At 31.5% G+C, this 22966-nt stretch overlaps 2 protein-coding genes across 2 annotated transcripts; both read left to right on the top strand.

Moving 5' to 3' along the window:
- The first annotated feature begins 7500 nt into the window (after positions 1-7500).
- On the top strand, positions 7501-9442 carry LOC106316460 (transcription factor MYB46-like). Its single transcript, XM_013754351.1, has 3 exons — positions 7501-7765; positions 7889-8018; positions 8407-9442. Exons 1-3 carry the CDS (start codon positions 7633-7635, stop codon positions 9251-9253), a joined length of 1110 nt encoding a protein of 369 aa, XP_013609805.1. The 5' UTR covers positions 7501-7632; the 3' UTR covers positions 9254-9442.
- A 3328-nt stretch (positions 9443-12770) lies between these two features.
- LOC106314316 (defensin-like protein 306) lies at positions 12771-13191 on the top strand. The gene is made up of 3 exons (XM_013752210.1): positions 12771-12841; positions 12950-12980; positions 13013-13191. Exons 1-3 carry the CDS (start codon positions 12793-12795, stop codon positions 13173-13175), a joined length of 243 nt encoding a protein of 80 aa, XP_013607664.1. The 5' UTR covers positions 12771-12792; the 3' UTR covers positions 13176-13191.
- Positions 13192-22966: the final 9775 nt, after the last annotated feature.

Genomic DNA, 22966 nt, shown 5'->3' on the forward strand with positions numbered 1-22966 from the left:
TGTGTGGGATGGCTTCATCGCCTATTGGGAGCACCCCTCTTCGATCAAAAAGGCCAATTCGTGCTCGGCTTCTCGAAGGACGAAGGATAAAGATGGTCATTTTCCCATGCTTCACAGAACCGGACAAAAACCTCATGCAGGAATCTGTCTAGAAGCTGTAAATTTTGTTTTAAATATATATTTTAAAATATTCAATTAATATAATTTTTAATATTTAATTTAATTTTTTTTTGTAGTTCGAGAAGAAGGGAGTCTTACCATCTCTGTCTGAGCTATTCAAGATGACTCACGCCACATCCGACGGAGTTTTTGAGGATCCTGCATTTGAGAAACTCTTCCAAGCAGTGGCTGGTCGGATTGAAGAACGGGAGACGCAACTAACCCAGGAGTCTCCCGATGGATTACCAGTCACATTGTCCACCGAAGAGGGCGACAGAATCTTCGAAGAGGTACAATTTAATTTTTTTGTTTACATTATTTTAAATATTTTAACATAATTAACTATATTAATATATGTTTTAATTGTATAGGTGGCTCTTAAAAAGAAGGGACGGACAGTCGGCATAGGCTCTGTTAACGAAGTTGTAAGGACAACTTCGTCATACACTTCGAGACGGGATGAAGAGACTTCTCAGATTAAAGCTCGAATTGATAGCCAGCAGGTTCGTTTAGACTCTCTTGAGGATATGCTAGACGTGATGGCGGTGGAAAACCCGACTATGCAGAGAATGTTGAGTGAGAGACGAGCCGCTCCTGGGTTGCCAGTACGAGATCCCGAAGAGTCCGATCCAAACCGTCAACAGCCGTGCAACCCCACCAACTACTTCGAGGATATGTAATTTTTTTATATTTATGTTTGTATTATGAATTTAAATATTATTGTATGACTTTTAAATGCCTTTTTAAAATATGTTTTTCAATTTCATATTTTGTTTTAAAATTTAAAATATTTTAAATTCTGAATATTAAATATAAATTAAAAATTATTATATACTAATTAATAATAATATAATAAGAATCGATGTATGCTCCTCGTAAACATTACATGTAGTTTACATCGAATGTTTACGAATGATTAACATCGAAATATTTACGAGGGTTTTACATCGAAATGTTTACGAGTGATTTACAACGAAAGTATTTACGTGTGCTTTACATCGAAATCATTACGTGGGCTTTACCACAAAATCTTACTTGTCGTTTATGACGAATTCTTTCCCTGCGCTTTATGAGGAATATATTTCGTCGTAAACGTAACGAGTCGTTTACGACGAAACCTCCGTTACGACGGACGTTTAACAACGAAACGTCTTTCGACGTTAATTCATTGTAACACCCCGTTTACGACGAATTTACAACGAATACTACCCTCGTAAAAAATATGTTTTCTTGTAGTGATAAATTTAAGATTAAATAATACAATGTATCACATAAACATAAAGGTAAAAATGATAAATTTAACAAATTAAAAAAAAAAACAATTGCGTGTAGTAAGAAAAACATGCTTGTGTTTTTAAAAATAAATGAAATCATAAAGGAGAAGAAAACCTAACTATGTATGGTAGAGACATCTCTGTCTAATGATTATCATTAACTCGACCAACTACCCCTTGAAAGGCTATTATTTTAATTAATTAACACATTTGCTTCATTAGCATCAATAATTAAATAATCACCAGAACTATTATTTATGTTAACAAAACATTACCTTATTTAACAAAAAATATAATGTTAAATCAAACATAGCGGACCCAAACTAAAAGGGTCATTTCATTGCTCCTCCTTAAAGGTAAGCCCTTAATGATTTCACTGATAGATATAAACCTATGCTTAAGTTGGATTATCAAGTTTTATTTTTTTTTATTACTCCATCCGTTTTTTAATAAAAGTCGTTTTAGAAAAAAAAATTTGTTCCAAATTATATGACGTTTTCGGTTTTCTATGTAAAATTTATTAACACTTAATGTCATACGACCAATGATAATATACTTTCTATTTTATTATTGGTTGATTTGTGGTTAGGTAAATAATTAATGATGTTTTTGTTTAGAAAATATAAAAATTTATTGATTTCTTAATTTATGTGCAAAATTCTAAAACGACTTATATTAAAAAACGGAAGGAGTATATGTTATGTCGTTTAAAAGTTATGTATGTAAGTTCAGAATCGTTGAGTGCCAATAAATGATCCTTTTCTTCCAAAACTACGAAAGTTCCTAGTTATTTATTACGTTCCGATCGAGACATGATGTTTCCTTGAATGCATTAATGTTTAAAATAAAATACATATATGCAAGTTTTTCCCCAGTTTCAAACGTAGCTAAATGCTAATATTTGTTTGTTTCACTTCTTTTTTTTTAAATCGGGTAAATTGAGTAGAATAAAAAATAGCGGAGAAAAGATTGCGATATATAGAAGCAAAAGTCATATTTCTATGTGATCATATTCACATCGATGTTTGGTACATGATTTGCTTCAGTCCAACGGTCCCACTTCTCCATCAATTTCATCTACGTACATAGGGTCTCGCCATACTTGTGTGTAATATAGTTTTTGAACTTTAAGGCTATCATTTGGAACATCGAATTATCTTTGATTCAACCAGAAAATTTAATGTTTAAAGAGCGGAATAAGTTGTATGAAATGAGTGTTTAGAAAAAGTTGTATAAAATATTGAGCGGAACGGACGAATGAAATTAAAAAAATAACAGTAATCATGGAATAAGAGTTTAATAATATATGTAGTGTTTTAAATTGTTAGTTTGACGTCGTTAATGAATATAAGTGAATCTTCAGTTCATCGACGTTATAAATTTGTTGGATCCAGTGAATAGAACAGTCGGAATCAACGAAGCAAATAAGCATAATAAAAATAAAATGAACAATGGTGTAAAGATGTATGGTGACCGGCGAGTGTTTTACACCTTCAGTACAAAATTAACAGAGAAAAAGACAAAAATAGCACTAAATCAAGTTTTCGTTCCCAAACTAGCACTCAAGGTCAAAAGTCACAAAAATAGCACTTAATATTTTATCAAAAGTCACAAACTTAGGGTTTAGAGTTAAAGAGTGGAGTTTAGAATTTAGGGTTTAGGGTTTAGGGTTTAGGGTTTAGGGTTTAGGGTTTAGGGTTTAGGGTTTAGAGTTTAGGGTTTAGGGTTTAAAGTTGAGAAATGAGGTTTTGGGGATAAGATTTCAAATTTTGAAAAATAAAAAAATTAAAATTTTCAATGGATAAACTTAGAAAGATGCTATTTGGTCATTTTAGTTTTTGAGTGCTATTTTTGTGATATAAAATTATAAATGTGTTATTTTGACGATTTGCCTAAATTAATATTAAGTATATATATATGCATCTCAAATTTTTGTGTAATGAAATAAATTTATATGTAAACCTTCGTCTACACTTTTTTTGGGTATTACCTTCGTCTACACTTCTTTCGTTAGGATCCTATTTGACAAAATGTCTAATCAATGACGAACTGATGATTTCGTTCATGATAAAATATTTGGGCATGTTAGAAGTACGATGAATGGAATTAAGCTTAAATATAGGTGACCTAGGCAAAATATAATGCAATAATTTTTAGACACACTTGAATGTAATTCAAAAAATGTATACGAAATCTCATTGTTTAATAGATTATTACTTTGATGGAACGAACCTGATATGACATATAAATGTAATAAATTATTATATAGTATTGCATGACTATCTTTACAAGTTATCAATACGAAACGAAAAACAATAAAGGGGAGATTTACAAACGAAGCGATTTCATTTTCGGCTAGGTCTCCCGATATGTCTCTTAACTAATTGAAGCCTTGTAATTGTAATTTGCAATGATTACCATTCCAAATATCGTTGAAAAAACACTTGTGGTAATGGACGTACGTTAATTTAAACTACATTTTTAACACTGAAGGATGATACGGTTATGTCCATATACAGCGAGAAGTATATAAATTAAAAACACGAAAAACTAATACATTTTGTTGATTCCGAGTTAGACCGGTTCAAAATATCACACTTTTGTAAAACTAATTTAACGTAAATATATGATTTCATTAAAATTATAACATAATAATATATATACAATTTATATAAGTACAAACAAAAGATTGTAAAATTTATTTTATATTAACAATGGGTTTATCTCTATTTTAGCACTTCAAAATATTTTGATGATTCAATAAATTATATTAAATTATGTGATATATATCTTACATGCACCAAATAATATAATAAATGATATGAAGCTCGAATTTATAATATTTTACCTGTGAAATTAAGTATTTTCTTATTTTACAAAACAAAATATATTGTAAAATAAAGAAATCTAAAAATAAAATTTGTGAATTACTAATTTCAATAGAATATTAAATTGTTAACATTATTAATTTATAGAGTTTTACTGTACTTAAAATATTTTTAAACCTATTTAAAGAGTTTATATGAATTCTAATTTTCCTAGAAATTAATTTATTGAGAGTCGAGAAATTCAACCGAGACTGAGTTAAAAAATTTGAGAGACGAACTAATAAAAAAATCAGCTAAGTTCACAAAGTTGTAAAAGAATAGTAATTTATGAAATTACTTTTATTTATTACTGTATTATTCCTTTTAGTTTATATAACTTAAAACACCTATCTCTGTAAGTTTTAATAATTTAATATCGCTTTAAGTTTCCGCTAGTACTTTCGTCGAATTTGTCTATTATTCAATACAAATTTTACTTTGATATGTCAGATAAATAAATTTTCTAGTCCTCAAATTTAAAAATACTTTAGATATTCGTATTGCACGTGTTTGGAAAATGAGGATAAACAATGTTCTAAGCAAACGGTTATTAATTAGTTGCGTACAGTTTCAATTAGAGTGCGAACCAAACATTACGAAAAGCGATTAAGAAAGAAAATTATTTTGGCTTCTTCTTTTTTTTCTGGTGGGATCGGCGGCTTGTGAGTTGTGTGACCAACTGACCATCAAGTTCTACATGTTTATCTTATAATAAATGAACGGCACAAAACTAACTTTTCTGAGACTTTGTTTTTCTTTTAATAAACTCTATCACCAGATCCGGTCGGCTTCAGGAGTTTTCTTAAAATTTCATCCTCGGCTAAAATTCCATATCACTTCTCTAAATCAGCAATCGTATCTATTTTTACAGAGATACATGTGTTATGTGGGGTCAACAAAATTTACAGGTTGATACAATTATATAAGTATGTTTTTGGTCCGACGACGATAATTACAAATTTCAGAATTCAATTAACTTATTTTAGACTGGTTTCTTCTTATTATTGGCCCAGTTATCTCAATATGGATATTAATTATGAAATGAAGATTTTCTCTAATTAGCAATGTGATATGTTTTCAGCATTTAATATTAGGATTTTTTTTTCTTTTTTGCTAAAAGGTTAATATTCATATTGATGAAAGAGTTAGATTTACAAAATCATTTACAGAACCACCATGGCAAAATAAAGGTGAAAAACAAAGTGGAGCTAAGGAAAGACCAAAGATCTTTATCTAAACCAACGAGGCATAAGAGAACTGAAGTGCTTTCTTTTCTTCTTGGCAGTGATTATAGTCCGGATGTCTCTGTCGATAGACCGGAAGACCTCAGCTGTGGAGAGGGAGATTTGGTTATAAATGACGTTATTGCGCTGCTTCCACAGATGAAAAACAGTTCATTGGGAAGTGAGTATACGAAGGATTACCAATGGTGATGAATGTGATCCTCTAATCCAAGACATAAGCTCACTCCAAGTATAAAGGATGAGCGTAGATGGCCCTAGGCGATCAAATATTTGCCTCCATATCTCTCCTTAGAAATCACAAGACAATAACAAATGGTCTTTGGTCTCATTTTGTAAAGAGCAAAGAGGAACTTATATGTCATCGTTAAATCTAGGATTTTTAGTAATTAAACCCCTCAAGTAAAGATTAATCGTAAAAAAAAACTCTCAAATAAAAATCCTGTGAAATAAACCATCAACTTTAATTCCGTTAACATATGTTACTCTCCGTCTAAAAAACTGTAACGGAAAGTGACATACGTTATAAGTTAGAGTTTATAATGTTGAAAACTTAGTTGATTTTTTTTTACGATTCAAAAATAGTTGAGGGGTTTTATCACTAAAAGTTACTAAATGTTTTAAAATATTTATTATCATTTATACATTATTTTAAATTGATATAAGCCTTTAAACTAATTTATAAATTTTAATACATTACTTTATAATAAAGCTTCATAAATATTTTAATACTTTTACGTATGATTAATACGTTTTCACAATGATTTTATAAGTTTTTACAATTTCTGCTACTTGTTAGAATAAAATAATCTAACATTATTCGTGATACTACTAAAACATAAAGTAATACAATAAATCAAGAACAATATATCAAATATATTATTGATCAAAAAAATAAAAATATAACGTATTTATTCAGAAATCAATGAGAATAAAAATAATCATGCATTATTTTTGGGGATAGGGGGAAAGTATGAGCCGGAGGACGGAAATCATGAAAATAGGAAAAAATGCGTCCTACTCTAAAAGGGAAAAGTGCTTCCTACTCTAAATAGAAAAATTGACTTCATAGATGAATTATCCTCGACACTACTTAAGACTTAATATAACTTAAAATTTTAAATTATTTGATATTTGACAATGACGATATAAACACACAATTTTTTATATCACTATTGCCAAATATCAAATAATTTAATATTTTGAAGTTATAATAAGTTGTAAATAGTGTTGAAAATTATTAATTTAAGATGTATAAATTAATTTTATAATAGATTAATGTATTAAAATTTATAAATTAGTTTAAAAGGCTTATAAATCTATCTAAAACAATCTATAAATGATAATAAATAATTTAATAATATTTAATGATATTTTGTGATAAAACTCCTCAACTATTTTTGAATCGTAAAAAAACCTTCAACTAAGTTTTCAACATTATAAACCCTTAACTTATAAATCGTTAGCATATGTCACTTTCCGTCGCGGTTTTTTAGACGGAGGGTAACATATGTTAACGCAAGTAAAGTTGAGGATTTATTTCACATGATATTTAGCTGAAGTTTTTTTTACTATTTATCTTTAGCCGAGGGGTTTAATTAGTAAAAATCCTTAAATCTATTATGTATAATGGCGATCTACGTATTAATCTAATATTCGTCGTAAAGTCATCGAGAAAAGCAAGCAAAAACTTTGACGGGAGACAAAAGGGTACGTGAAGAAAAAAACATATAAAGTGATAAGGGCTTAACGTAATAATACTACAACAAAAACTCTCTACGTACAACGAGTAATAACACATGAAAATGGTAAGTTGATGAGACGTCGTTTTAAGGTTAGATCGATGAAGAAGCATCTCAGACCCCACCCCTGGGACCAGACCCGACCCGACCTTTGTGTCCTCCCCTTTTAAAACTCCCCATCTTTTCTTCTTCTTATCCCCTCTTCTATAGCTACAAACCCTCAAAAACACAACACAAGAAAGAAAGAAAGAAAGGGTGGTATACATATCCATAAAAAAAATTATTTAAGATAATTATTGTGGTTAAGTGTTTAATTATAATTAATTTAATTAATATTTGGAGCTAAATCATGGGTCATCACTCATGTTGCAACCAGCAAAAGGTGAAGAGAGGGCTTTGGTCGCCAGAAGAAGATGAGAAGCTTATTAGATATATCACGACTCATGGCTATGGATGTTGGAGTGAAGTCCCTGAAAAAGCAGGTACTTATTATATATTCATTTTGGTTTCTTACATTTTGTCTCTAATCAATTACATTGGTCTTTTTCTATTTAACTTATAGATTCAATCTACTATTTACAATGCATATATATTTGATACATTAGGGCTTCAAAGATGCGGAAAAAGTTGTCGATTGCGATGGATAAATTATCTTCGACCTGATATAAGAAGAGGAAGATTCTCTCCTGAAGAAGAAAAATTGATCATAAGCCTTCATGGAGTTGTAGGAAACAGGTTTCCATTTTTTCTAATTTTAACCACAGTTATATACATATTTAAAACATTGTATTATTGTGTATTAGAGCGTTATATAATCAGTTAAAAAAAACATCAACTTGTTATATGTTTTAGTTTGGCACGGCTGAAGCAATGACTAGCATACGGTCGATGGCTAAAGAATCTTTAACGTGTAGTTTCATTCATATCTTTATAATTTTGTTTACTTGCTCGAGCTGTTAAGTAGTGTACATTTCAAGTTAATCGAACATCCACAAAATATAATACAAGCGTCCACATGTATACATATTTAGCAAAAAGAAAAGCGTACACATAGACACATATTTGCACATGTACGTGCTTAATGGTTGATGTTTCTCTTATAAAGCTTGTATACGTGTTTCAGGTGGGCTCACATTGCGAGTCATTTACCCGGGAGAACAGATAACGAGATAAAAAATTATTGGAATTCATGGATCAAGAAAAAGATACGAAAACCGCACCACCATTATAATCGTCATCAACCATCAATAACTACTGTGACAATGAACGTGGACGCTACATCAACTGGTACTGCTGTCCCATCTACCACCACCAATACATCGACTATCGATAACTTACATTTTGATAGCTTTATGAATTCTCCTAACCAACTAAATTTCACCAATGATCAAGAAGCTAATACAAAGATTCAAGAAACCCTTTTCTCCCATAAAACTCCTCTCTTCATGGTAGACCAAACACTTCCTGTCCTTGAAGGAATGTTCTCTCAAAACATCATCACAAACAATAACAAGAAGAACAATTATCACGACACACGAAGAGGAGGAAGAGGAGGCGTTCTTGAGCAATCATTTCTGACAAATAACACGGAAGAATGGGATATGAATCTTTCTCAACAAGAACCGTTTCAAGTTCCAACAATGGTGTCACATTTGTTCAACAACTCTACCAGTTCAAATACCGAGACGGTTATAAGTTACAATCTACCGGCGTTAGTAGAGGGAAATGTTGATAACATCTCCCCACTTGGCAACAGCGCTCAAGATGGAGATATGGCTTCCACAATCGAATGTTTAAAGAAGCAAGAACTAAGCTATGATCAATGGATAGATTCACAACAGTGCTCTAATTTTTTCTTGTGGGATAACCTTAACATAAACGTGGAAGGTTCATCTCTTGTTGGAAACCAAGATCCATCAATGACCTTGGAATCCTCTGCCTTGTCTTCTTCTTTTCCCTCTTCTTTTTAAATTATTGTATAAATCTCAGGAGAGCAACTCACGCTAAATTGTCTATATGTTTACTTCTTTAATTTTGTTTCTTAGAGGTTGTTTTCGGATGTTTTTACTTTCAGTATGATGTTGTAATGAGTGTTATAAATTGTTCATGAGGAGATGGTGTGAATGTATGTATGTATGGATGTATGTGTTATTTGCTAATTTATGTTTTTCCCTAAATCTATGTAATAAAGGACGAAAGCACTACTTCCATGTTGCAAAGTTCCCAAAGTTCGTTAACAATGTCTTTAATTTAATATACTGTACAATAAAGCTATGTTGTATAAAATTAATTAAGAGTTTTTAATTTTAACTAAAAATTAGATTTTGACCCGCGTTTTCAAAACGCCGATATTTTTTCCTTTGCGAGTCTCATAAATGTATCAAATATTTGTAAGTTCATGTTTTATATATATATATATATATATATATATTATTGAACTTTCATGTTACATAAGTACAATAAGTTAATTTGTCATTCTATTCATAACAAAGTCGATGTGAATACTTATCATAATATTCTCTACGTTTTAAACTTACAAATATTTATCATAGTTTACATCACAAAAGGTCGACATGTTAAATAACATGATTGAAATAAATGAGCAGTACAAAAGAAAATGAAGAATGATCGAATCATATGTGGCTTCAAATGAAGAATCATTATAATAGTTCATCAGCACATAAACAAAAACCAGAATCATCAAACCAAAAATATATGTATATACATAATATCTTTATATTCTAAAAAAAATTACTAAGTTGAAAGCATAAAAAAATTAACATCATAAAAATTCAGTGGCTTCGCTTTTCTGCTGCGAATGTCATATATATAGTAGATCGGTAACGTTTTTAAATGACCTACCTTTCACGATAAACTTTGGAAAATAATATTTTTTAATAAATTCTCTAAACATTTTTATGTTTATAATTTAATATTATTTTTGGAATAGCTTGTTAGTAAAGAAAAGAGAATATCTCGTGAGTGGATTTCATCCGAATTTTGGTTAAAAGATTTCAATATAAAAATTTAAATATTAAATGCATGAAATTAGAAGAGAATATATCTAGTTAGTTGATTGCAAAAACTTTTTGATTGAGATGTTCTACTACATATATTTAAATATAAAATATATATAAGACAAAAAATCTAGGGAGTAGACTACAACATTTTTGGATATAATAATTTGAATATAATAAATTATTTAAATGTTAAATATTGATAATAAATAAAAAGATACCCATGATTTGATTGCAACATATATTCGATTGACATATCTTAATATAATTATTTAAATACTAAATCATAAATAATAAACAGTTATTTTGATATTTGTCAGGTTTTGGTGAATATTAATTTTAATTTTTTAAAATTATGCAACCATATTCAGCTAGCTAGTTTATGTAGATTATTCAATATAGATAAAACATATTAATTGTTTTGATATTTCTGTATTTGTTTAGGAATGTTGAATCACCATTTAATATTAACTTCGTTTTAATGTGATTTATTAAACGTTTCTAAGCGAAAATATTTTTTATATCTATTTTTAGACTTTCATTCAAAATGCGGGAAGGAATTTACAGTTTAATGTTTTAGAAAGTTGTTCATGTTTTTCATATGGTGACAATATTCCCCATTTTAAATTTAAAAACTCGACCGAATTACCCGTTTTATAGCCGGTAAAATGCTTAACGAAAGCCAACCGCCGCCATTTTGGCTGCTCAGCACAATAAATCAGTAAAGATTCAAATGGCGAATTTAACAAAATAAGCTCTATTACGCGGAATAATTACCGAAGAATAGCAAAATTTATTTTTTTAAGCCAATCAAAAATATAGGCTTTGTGTTTACTACAGCCCATTTAATTTTACTCAACCAACCGAAAGAGCATGCTATATTTATAGTAATCATTCTTGTTGATGAGTTTCACAAAATTTCGATGTTGGATGTTTACACTTTGTAGATATAAAGATCTTAAATATATTTAATGCGTAAACAATTATATGGATTTTTGTATAAATTATTTCTTATAAAATCGAGAAGAAACAATATTCTAAATCTTGTTAGGCTCCTAAAATCTTGCTAACCACGATTTATAGTAAGATTGTTTATTTTAACAAGTATTAATAAGGAATTAAATAGCAAGAAAATAAGAAAACGTGGTAGGTGTTTTAATAGTATAGATAAATTGGAGGATGTTGGTAAATGGGTGGAAAAAACCCGAGCCAAACCAAATCGATCCATCCAAACTCAGACCGAGCCAAACCAAACCAAAGTATATGTCTAAACTATTTGGTTTAAGATTTTATCAACCAAAATGGTTCGGTTTTGTTCAGTTTTTTAAACTGAACCAAACTGAAAACAGAAGTGTTTCCTTAATTAGACTAGCTAAATATATTAATAATATTAAGATTTAAGATACTTGACCATTTAGCCTAAACAATTAAACATAATTTGTACATTTTACTTTTAAATAAATAAAGGCACAACTAAAAATAAAATACAAGAATATGAATCTCATACATCAGCATCAAAACCACAAATTATATATTATCTTTGTATTAGGTTTGAAGATAATAATATAAAATGATTGGATTGCATCTTCGGTATTTTTATTGTGTTGTTTTTATTTACGCTTAAATATGAAGAAAATAATGATTTAGTGTCAAATAATGATTTGTTTTTATTTTTTTATAATAGCAGATAATTCATTATCCTCTTGTAAAATATTGACTATTAAGTAGATATTACGGTCTAAGAGCTGCATATATCTATATAGTTATCTGAAACTACAATCTAGGAGCTGGTAGACAATAGATTGAGTTTTTTCCTATCCGTACATCAAAAAATAAAATTTTGTTATACTAATAATTACTCAACCAAAATATTTTTCATATGATTGTTCCTTGCTTATCTAAGTTTTGTATAATTTTTCATATTTTCTGTTTCTAAAATAATTTATATGAATTGTTAAAGTAGGCCTTGGATATCTTAAGTCCAAAATAGACTAAAAAGAGATTTATGCCAAATAGACAATATATTTGTTTTCCTGTTCTATTTTAACAAATTTCTCTTAATTTAATTTATCGTATTTATTCATTTTCTGCCTTGTCTTATCAATTTATTCCAAAAATATGAACCAAAAAAAATTTATGGCAAAAGGACAATGTATTTGTTTTTCTGTTCTGGTTTAGCAAATTTCCCTTAATTTAATTTATCGTATCATGTTATTCTTTTTCTGCCTTATCGTATCATATAATTTTTATTTTGGTATAAAATATGTAATATCTTATATGTTTAGGTATAAAATATATACCGTTTTACAGGTTTTGGTATAATATATCGTTGCAAAAAGGTATTTACGGAAAGAAATGCAAACATTAACCTGTACAAAATGTCTTAAAACAAATTGCTGTCTTACAATTATAAATAGTCTCCAAATTCTCCACTATAGTTCCACTAACAACTCAAACTGATAAAAGAAAATACAAACTTATATTCAGTAAAAATGGAGAAAGTAGCTTTGATATTCATCGGTCTTCTACTTTTCTCAACATGTAAGATTACTTTTTCACTTGCGTCTTATGTTTAATTAATTCATTACTAGCCTCCTCCTCTCAATAAGCATGATCAACACACGTTACACACCATTTCAATTCTCACAGGCACTCAAATTCTTTCGAAGTCTTGCAACACCGATTCTGATTGTACAAAGATCACGTGTGAAGGTATAATTCATGTCAATGCGTTAAAGATGGAAACGTGGATTTACCCCTTCAAACGAGGTGTGACCCTGCTGCTTGCGCTGCTTTATGCAAGTCAAAAGGCGAAGAAGTTGGGTTTTATGTTTGTGCTTTAGATCATTGTTACTGTCGCAAACCTCCTATGTAATAACAAGCTTGCAGTATACAACAGAACCTCTATAAATTAATACTCAATAAATTAATAATCTCTATAAATTAATAAATTTCGCCGGTCCAACTTAGACCGGTTCAAAATTTGACACAAATCGATAAAATAGTAAGATAATATATTTTTAGGAAATTCTATATAAATACATGACCCCATTAAAATTATAAATTAATAATTTATTTCTATACATATTTTATATAAGTAAGAACCTATTATTATATTGTTTGTTTTATATTCACAATGAAATTATCTTTATATTTTCTTAACACTTAATATATTTTTGATGAGATTTAGTAATATTATATCTAAAACCACATTTATAATCTATGCAATATATATATATATATATATATATATATATATATATTAAATACACTAAATAATATAATATAATTAATATAAATGTCAAAAACTAACAATTAATGTCTATACACTAAAATCAAATATTTTTCTTATCTTACAATAAATATATATCTTAAAATAAGAATTCTAAATAAGAAATTTTTTGTAAATTAATATCTCTATAAATTAATAAAATTTCAAAGTTCCAATATTATTAATTTATAGAGGTTTACTGTATATATCAAACTTTTGTTATTGTCACAAATTGCCACATGTTGTCATCTATTTTACTCTTTTATCAAGAGTTAGATAGTAGAGCAATTTAGGTGAAAAACCAAGGAAGATAGTGATATTAGCAAAATACCAAAGACCTAAAACTTCAGCTGATGTGGCAACAAAAAAAAAAAAAAAAAGACGCACTTACCCTCGACGTTTGAAATTTTGGCTTCCTGATTTTAGGTTTCTAGGATTTGTACCTGACACAAGATTTGTAGTTAGATTTAGCAAGATAGTAAAAATATTGCGTTCACATTAGATGGATTTGCATCGGTAAACCAAAATATACAGTGGCAAGAGGATAACTCTGACGTAAAAGGTGCAGGTGCATCCTAAAATGATTTCGGTGGGATTTTATTTAGAAATTAATTTAATTAATAATTATATGTTATTCTCCTATTTGTGGACCGTCTATATAAAAGATTGGATTGCCAATTATGTAACCGGCTAACTTATTGAATAGCAAATCAGTGGAATTTTATTATCTGGCTAAACTGATTGCCTTACCCTAACAACTTATTCCACATACAGAACTATACCTTAAACCCTACAAGCTAATCCCTAAGCTCTTGAAGAATCAAAAAGCCCAAATCAGTAAACCATAAACTCTAAACCCTATCTCTAATTCCTAAACCCTAAACCCTAAACACTTATAGGACTTGTAAACTCTTACCCTAAACCCTAAAGAAACCCTAAACCCTAACCCATACAATCTAAAGCCTAACCCCTAAATCCTAAACCCTTAACCCTTATAGGATTCCGAAACCCTAAATGTAAACCTAGAAACCCTAAACCCTAACGCATATGGGGCTAATCATACAGTATATGATGTCGTCCGATTATTAGCCGTCTAGAGTTTAACATAGATGTACAATGTCGTTATTATATGGATAACTATAGTGTTAGCTGGCTAAATTAATTTCTCAACCATTACACCAAACCCTAAAACCATATGCCTATATCATAACCCCCACTCCCTATACCTTTAAAGTTCAACATAGCTGTGCAACTATGATCCTTCCTAATAATCTAGTATATAATATACGGCTAGAGTTTGAGATAGATGTGTAATATATTCATTATCTTGATAAGTATGATTTTAGCTGGCTTAATTTATTGCATATGCCATTATTCCTAAACGTTGCCAACATATTTCCTTAGACGACTAAACTTTGCGTAAAAGATTAAAAATATTAATATCAGGCTACAATTTTGTGTGGCCAGCTCCGAAAAGATATATCATCTAATATTCGAGACATGACCAAACATTCATTCACACAAGATTGATGAGTCATACAGCTGCCGTCGAAACAGAGGGTTCATCAAGATTAAGGGCGTTGAGGATTTCTCTGATTGCGCATGCCTTCGGATATGAAGTTACTCTAACGCCGGTGGGTTCTTCTCCGACTGCGAATATCCTTTCTGGTAGTAGGCATGGCGGCCCGTGGATACCGTCGGTCTCCTCCATCAGGTTGTTGAGTTCAGCAACTTTAATTTGCTATTTTTTTTTAAGAATTGGCACACGAGATGGATAAAAGGGATTTTCGAAATTCTTTTTCTTTCGTAGAGATATGAAACCTCTGACAAAGAGATACAGAAGATTTTAGCGTATCTTAATATTATATTTTGGTCTATATATCACTTGCAGTTAAGGAGTGGCTTATGTTGTAGGGGTAGCAGAGTAAAATAACTCATGGAACAGTCGTCGTTTTTTTCTCTTTGGTCATTTCCCTAATAACGTATAAGTATGTTGGTAGAGCTCCTAATTTCTCTAGATAGTATATGTTATCTCAACTTTTTTATTATATCTATTTATATATATAAAGTTTAGTTTTTTCCTTCTTCTGCCAAGTGGCAGGGGGATTTTACGACACGTGTCATCCATGTATTTTTTTTTACATTTTAGGTCATTCTTCTTTTAGATTATTGCAATTTGGCCAAGTACTTTCCAATCATGAACTATCTAATCATTTTCACACTAACTATTAGTCTATTATCGTATGAAATTTAATAATCTATTTTATTGTTTACTAAAATTCAAGATGAATAAGAAATAAATAAAATAACAGAAACATATTTTACATATTTAATTTATTTGTAACTAAAAATAACATAATTTTTTGTTATTTTATTTTTTTTTACCATTTTCTATTATTTAATTTAAAAATTATATATATATATATATATTGTTCACTAAAATTCAAGATGAATAAGAAATAAATAAAATAACAGAAATATATTTTACATATTTAATTTATTCGTAACTAAAAATAACATAATTTTTTGTTATTTTATTATTTTTTTACCATTTTCTATTATTTAATTTACAAATTATATATATAACTATTAAAAATATAAAATGACCAAACTAATAAGAAGAAAATAGAGTGCAATACATAATTTAAACATAAAACTTCCACAGTCAGGAAAAAAAAGCAAAATACTATAGTAACACTAACTTAATAAAGATTTAGAGCTGAAAAAATATCAAAAAAGAAGACTAACATATCTCATTTTATCATAGAATGTCTTGGATAGAACAAACAGATGTCAGAAAATGCAAAAAGATAAAATATGAGACAAAGCAATCCCTAAAACACAAAGGATCTCGATCAAGCACCAGCGCAAAAAACCAAAAAAGCGGGTCAGAGAATGAATAATCATCTGAAGAATAATCATCTGAAGAATAAAGTCACCACGAAACAAAAAGACGCATGTCTAAAGCACCAGAAGCACAACCACCAGCTAAAAGATAAAAAGCACCTCACAAACTAAACAAGCACATACAAGGCGCTTATGCCAACGAAAAACCACAAAATTCTGAATAGAAGAAACCAAAGCTCCAACAGACTAACTCCGCACACCTACACCAAAGGATGCATGATAAGAAGATAAACAACCTGAGTGGGGGAGAATGGAAGCCAACCACCGAGAAACCAAAGCTTACCACTAACAAGTGGTATTGTACATACAACAACACATTATTAAAAAGACAAACATATAATATATTATCAACTAATTATCTACTACTACATAACATAATAAAACATCAAATAATGATCTTCACAAATAAATATTGACCACATAATCACATCATCAGAAAATCATATTTAAAAATAATAAAATAATATTCTGCGCGAAGCGCGGACAACCCCCTAGTGTATAATAAATTATTAGTTTTTTGTTGAACAAGGTTTTATATTGACTTGTTTTGGGTTTTATCAGTAACAAATAAACATAAGATCTATATTATTAAAGTAGAATCCTTCTTAGGATTATGCCCCTTATTTTTTCAATTAATTACAAAAATTGCTATTACCTTTTTGAAAATTTTAAATGGTTTTCGGCCACATTAATTGCACCAGTCAGAAACAAGTATTTAAAAACGAATTTACAAGCCCATTTTGGCAGTAAGAAAACTAGTATTTTCAAGCCCATTTTGACTTTATTACAAATCCAATCATATTATAATCATTTTTACGTATACTTTAAAGATCTATACTAAAATCAATTTATGATATATATGTTATTTACATTGTATTAACACTCATGCCAAAAATCAGAATATAATTTTTTATTATTACTTTTCGTTTCTTTTTTTTTGGTAAGACCGTCGAAGAAGCTGGATTACTTGTGGGTGAGTTTCACGAATTTATAGACCGAAGCTAATTTAAATACTTAGTTTTTATTGACAAAAAAATTAGAAAACCCATTTTAAAACAGTAAACATAAAAATGAATTCAATTTTTTGTTTGTATTTCTTTTTAATCACCTTTTAAAATATGCTACGAAAAGGATATTTGGGATTTAATAGTTAATAGTTTACAATAAACTAAAAATATTAATATAAGGAACTCTTTCTAAAAACCAACTCTTCGGAATTAATTTGTATGATTATAAAACATCAAATACTATTAAAAAATTAGTTATCAAATAACACATAAGGTTACAATTAATAAATATTTAATTTTCAAAAGAAACAAATCCCGTGCTTTTAAAATGCGAGTCATTATGTATATTATTATATTTATATCTCAATACATATCATCCTAAATATATAAAACAACTACTACACATATAACAAAAAAACAATTATAAAAATATAAATGTTATAAATAAAATATGTTATAAAATAATATATTTAAGAAATAGATATTCCCGCGCTTTGAAAACGCAGATCAAAATGTAGTTATAATTTAAAACTAAACTAGATCTCGACCCGCACAACCGCACGGGTTTTTGTTTTCATTTATTTTTATATAAATATTTTGTTTTCAGTTCTAAATGGGTATATAATATATATGTCTCTATCAATTTTTAAAACATAGTAAGTTGGATGATAAAAAAAAAACATAATAATTTTACGGTATATTTTTTCATTGAATAGATTGTTTCAAACTTTCACATTCATTTGTATCTTCTTCTATATATATATTTTCGGATTTTTATTTCATTATTAAAATCGTAACTATATACATAAAGATTAGTAAAATATTTTTTTATTGTCATATTCAAAGATATTGTAACATTTCACAAATTTAGAAAGTTTTTAAAAAAATAAACTTTTCGCTTCATAGATTTATATTATCGAGTAAATAATTAAATATTTAGTTTTTGTTTAATTTTGAAAATAAACTATATAGTTTAAAATTTGTTTTCATTGGTTTAAGGTAGTAAAGATTAATTATTGTTAGATAATATGATTTTGTTATTTAAAAAAATCATTATAATTTTAAAAGTTAACATCGACAAATATTTAAATATTTAACATATGGAGGTATAGTATTACAACATTAAATTATATCTATTTAATTTATACTATCTATAAATCCAATGGATCATCTAATGATCCAATTATTGATAGCCCAATAAAAGTTTCTGGTAGGCCCAAAATTTAAATGTAACATGACTTTGTAGGAATAAGTACATTAGGTCCATTTTAAAAAAAATCACACATGAATCAAGGTTGTGACTTCTGTTTTAATATACAAGATGCTTAATTAGAATATCCTATATGTCAGTACACTCACGAAAATTATATATTCTTTAAAAGTAGATATTGATTTGATTAGTTATAACCGAATAGGAATTAATCTTTATTTAATTTGAATTGTTAACAGAATAGATGTAGATATCTATTGTTGCAACTGAATGTAGATATTATAAATTTCTTATAGACGTTAACAATGGACCAACTTCATCTTCTCCAAATGCATCAATGTGTTCAGTAAATTATTAACATAGGTTCAGAGCTTACAATCCAATAATCTTTAGTAAATGGTAAGACAACTAAATGAACGTAATTGTATCAAGCGACCATTATTTAAATATTGTCTTCTGCTTTCATTGACTTCAAAAACAAAAATTGACGTTAACAATGGACCAACTTCATCTTCTCCACATGCATCAATGTGCTCAGTAAATTATTAACATATATTCTGAGCTTATAATCAAATAATTTTTAGTAAATATTGTCTACAAACACAACACTACAAAAACACAATATGTCAAATAATCTGGGAAGACGTCTGTGAATGTCAAACTTTACATGAAAACCAGAAACTCTCGTGAGTTATAGAGTTATATCTAAGCGCAAAGAAAAAAAAAACCAGAAACTCTCGTGAGTTATAGATTTATATGTCTCTCGAGAAGATTTTTTAATAATCTTTTATTTAATATCAAGATTACTAATGATTGAAAATGTAATGTGACCAACTCTAGTAGATAGTCCATTTTTTAAAAAATCACACATGAATCAAGGTTGTGACTTCTGTTTTAATATATAAGATTCCAATACAGAAAAGCTCAAAGCCAGTCTACATGAAATCCTAACCACCGCACACATCAAAGCCAACGTCACCACTAAAGTGAGAAGGGAGCCACTCCACAAGAACCGAAGCCAAAAGCCTTTACAAGGAACTTCTTTGAAGGAAGCAACCACCGCAAATGCAAGCGGAGCCATCACCGACCGAGAAACGAGATACGAGAATCAGGAGCAGATCCGGTTCATGACTGTCGCCGTAGCCATACAACCACCTCTCTCGCTTCGCTGTCTTTGTAAGAATCTCCACTAAGACAGCTTTTGATGATTGGATAGAGTTTTTGAGACAGTTTGGTTTGTTCTTTTGGTTAACTCATCTGCTTGTTGGGAGAAACGACGATTAAATACAGAACCCAAAAGACAAAGAAAATGATGGTGACGTGGACAATTGTTTGTACCGAAATCGGTGCTATGCTAGAGGTAGACAGATTTCGACTGTGGGATTAGGAGAAGCCTTCTTGTTGAGCTTGAACCGGATGGATGGACTAAAAGAGAATAAAAAGGGGTTTAATGATTATAGCTGGACCCGATGAAGGGATGCCTACGTACCCCGAAAGGGGATCAAGCCAATCGTAGTTCTACAACAATGGGATCACAAGTGCCTGGATGAAAGCATATGGAGAGATGTTTCTCTCTCTAGAAATAGAGACAGGATGGAAAGAGGCTCCAAGGATCCTTCTCAAAGGAGGGGTTTCTCCTTATTTATAGAAGGAACAGGTCTACGGTTTCCTAGTGACCTCCTTTTAAATGGGCTGAGCCCATTATTTTATAAGCCTTGTTGGGGGCAAAGCCCATGTCCAACAGTAAGCCCCCCAGTTCGTTGAGAGAGATGAAGTTGATCTCTATGAATTTTATGAAGAGGGTTTATAAGAAAATGGACTCAGTGCTTTTACATTTGATGACCCAGGCGAGTAGTACATTTACTAGGCGAGTTGACTGGTGAACTCATGCCTAGGACGCGAGTCGTACTCTCGCTAGGAGAGTTTACTATGGAATCATCCCTAGAAGCAGTAACTCGGCCAGCAACTCATGCCTGAGCGAGGGAGAGTAGATGTACTCTTGTTAGGCGAGTTGAGTGTAAACTCGTGCCTAGACAAAGGCGAGTAGTACTTTTCTAGGCGAGTTGGCTGGTGAACTCATGCCTAGGACGCGAGTCGTACTCTCGCTAGGAGAGTTTACTATGGAATCATCCCTAGAAGCAGTAACTCGGCCAGTAACTCGTGCCTGAGCGAGGGAGAGTAGATGTACTCTTGTTAGGCGAGTTGAGTGTAAACTCGTGCCTGGAAAAGAACATAAATAAGATTTTATTGTATTGATTCAACAAACACTACCAGCATAAACACCATTTTTGGATCAAACAGTTGGCGCTAGAAGGAGGGGAAAGGAGAACAATCTTCAAAGGTGGAAAAATCAAAAAAAAAAAAAGGATGAAGTATCAATGTCGTTTGTTTCTTGACGAAGGGAGACGGCTTTGAGCAAGAGAGATTGACGATAACAGGTCAAAGCTCGAAGCTTTCTTCAACCAAGATGAAGGTTTTGCTTTCGATTTACCCACCAACAAGCCCAAGACTCTGAGCTTGCAAATCTTGTCCTTCGTTTCATGAAGATCGCGAAAGAGCGGAGGGCTTGAGGGGAGCGGCAATGGCGATCTCGGCGATGCTCGAGTCTCGTTCTTTCCCGAGTCTGGTCAAGCAGAAGTCGCGAAGAACACCAGGACAGAGAGAGACGCGAAGAAGCGACTGAGCTCCGAGACACGAGGGAAAAGTTCGAAACTTTCTTCAATCTCGATCCGCCGGTGAAGTTGGCCCCGAGACACGATCAGGTCTCGGTCTTTGCCGGAGAGCGAGCTGCGACTTTGACAAGTTCAACGGATAGGCTGCGAAGGAGATTGTTTCTTCACCAACACACGGGTTTGGTTCGACGGAGCAAGAGATATTGGTGAAAGGTCGAAGCTTTCTTCACCAACGACAAAGCTTTGCTTTGGACGTACCCACCAAAGAACCAAAAGATCCTCGTAGAGCTTGTAGTCTCGATCCTCGTAGACGCGCCGGTGAAGCTCCGTCTCGATCAGCCGGTGAAGCTCCGTCTCGATCCGCCGGTGAAGACAACATCTCGATCCACCGGTGAAGTTAACGGTATCTCGCCCACTTCTGGTCCTTGGGTTCAGGAAGATCGCAGAAGAGCGGAGGACTTGATCGGAGCGGCAACTGCGATCTCGGCGATGCTCGAGTCTTGTTCTTTCCCCAGTCTGGTCAAGCAGAAGTCACGAAGAAGACTAGGACAGAGAGAGACGCGAAGAAGCGACTGAGCTCCAATGTGAATGGCAGCAGATCTGTGGCTCCTTCTTGCGATGATTGAGTCTGGTTCCGCCAGTGAAGCTTCTGAGATTGCTCTTCTCGGACTGATCATGCTTCTTTCCAGTCCACCAACGAGTCTCAAGCTTGAAGACCTGAGCTCCGACGTCAACGGCAACAAGTATTTGGCTTCTCCTCGTCATAACTGGGAGCCTTCTCTTCGTCAAGGTGGCGGCATCTCAAAAGGGCCGATCAAGAGTTTCTCATCTCCAGCCCAGAGAACTTTTAGAAACAAAAACCAGTATGACTTCACCTCAAGCTAAAGGATAAAGCTTTCTCATGAATGCTCTGCTTTCTTCGGGTGGGACTTTCATCGAGCACTTGGTGGGCGAAACATAAAGGAAGCAACAATGAATGCTCATGTTCCTAATCCTCCTCCGTCCGATCGTCTTGTTTCTTACGGTGAATGCTCGTCACAGACATCTAGAAGATCTCGGTGACCACGGTCCAAAAGCAGTGACGATGAACCAATCACCTCCTCGTTGTGCAAACTAGCTGCAACTCATCCTCAAAGAGTCAGTCGTGATTGTTGAGGCAAGAAGAAAAGTCAAAACCAAGAGTAATATGAAATCCTCAAGCCACGCTTTGAGAAACAAACTCAAAGTCTCATGTTTTGACATGTGAGGTCTTAGCTCAAGCTCGTAAGCTCGTATCCCCAGACCCCAGTGGAGAGATCAAGACACATCCTCCTAGCGGCGTCCCACCAGCTTGACCGTTGTACCCAAGAACCTCGTGTTAATGGGTCAGGCTATGCGGCTCCTTCTCGTCAAAGCTCGAGACTTGATCCCGGCAAGAACCATCTCATCACAAGCTTGCCGTCTCGGCACGAGCTTGCCGTCTCGTCCTTTCACTTGAAGAGATTGCAGCACAACTCACAAGCTGAATCTCAGCAGAGCTCACGAGCCTGACCTCGTCCAACATTATCTACATCTCGATCCTAAGTTCTCAGCATAATAAACTCATCAAGCTCTTGCCTC

Source organism: Brassica oleracea, chromosome C9 (assembly GCF_000695525.1).
Source record: "Brassica oleracea var. oleracea cultivar TO1000 chromosome C9, BOL, whole genome shotgun sequence".
Classification (NCBI taxonomy): Eukaryota; Viridiplantae; Streptophyta; class Magnoliopsida; order Brassicales; family Brassicaceae; genus Brassica; species Brassica oleracea.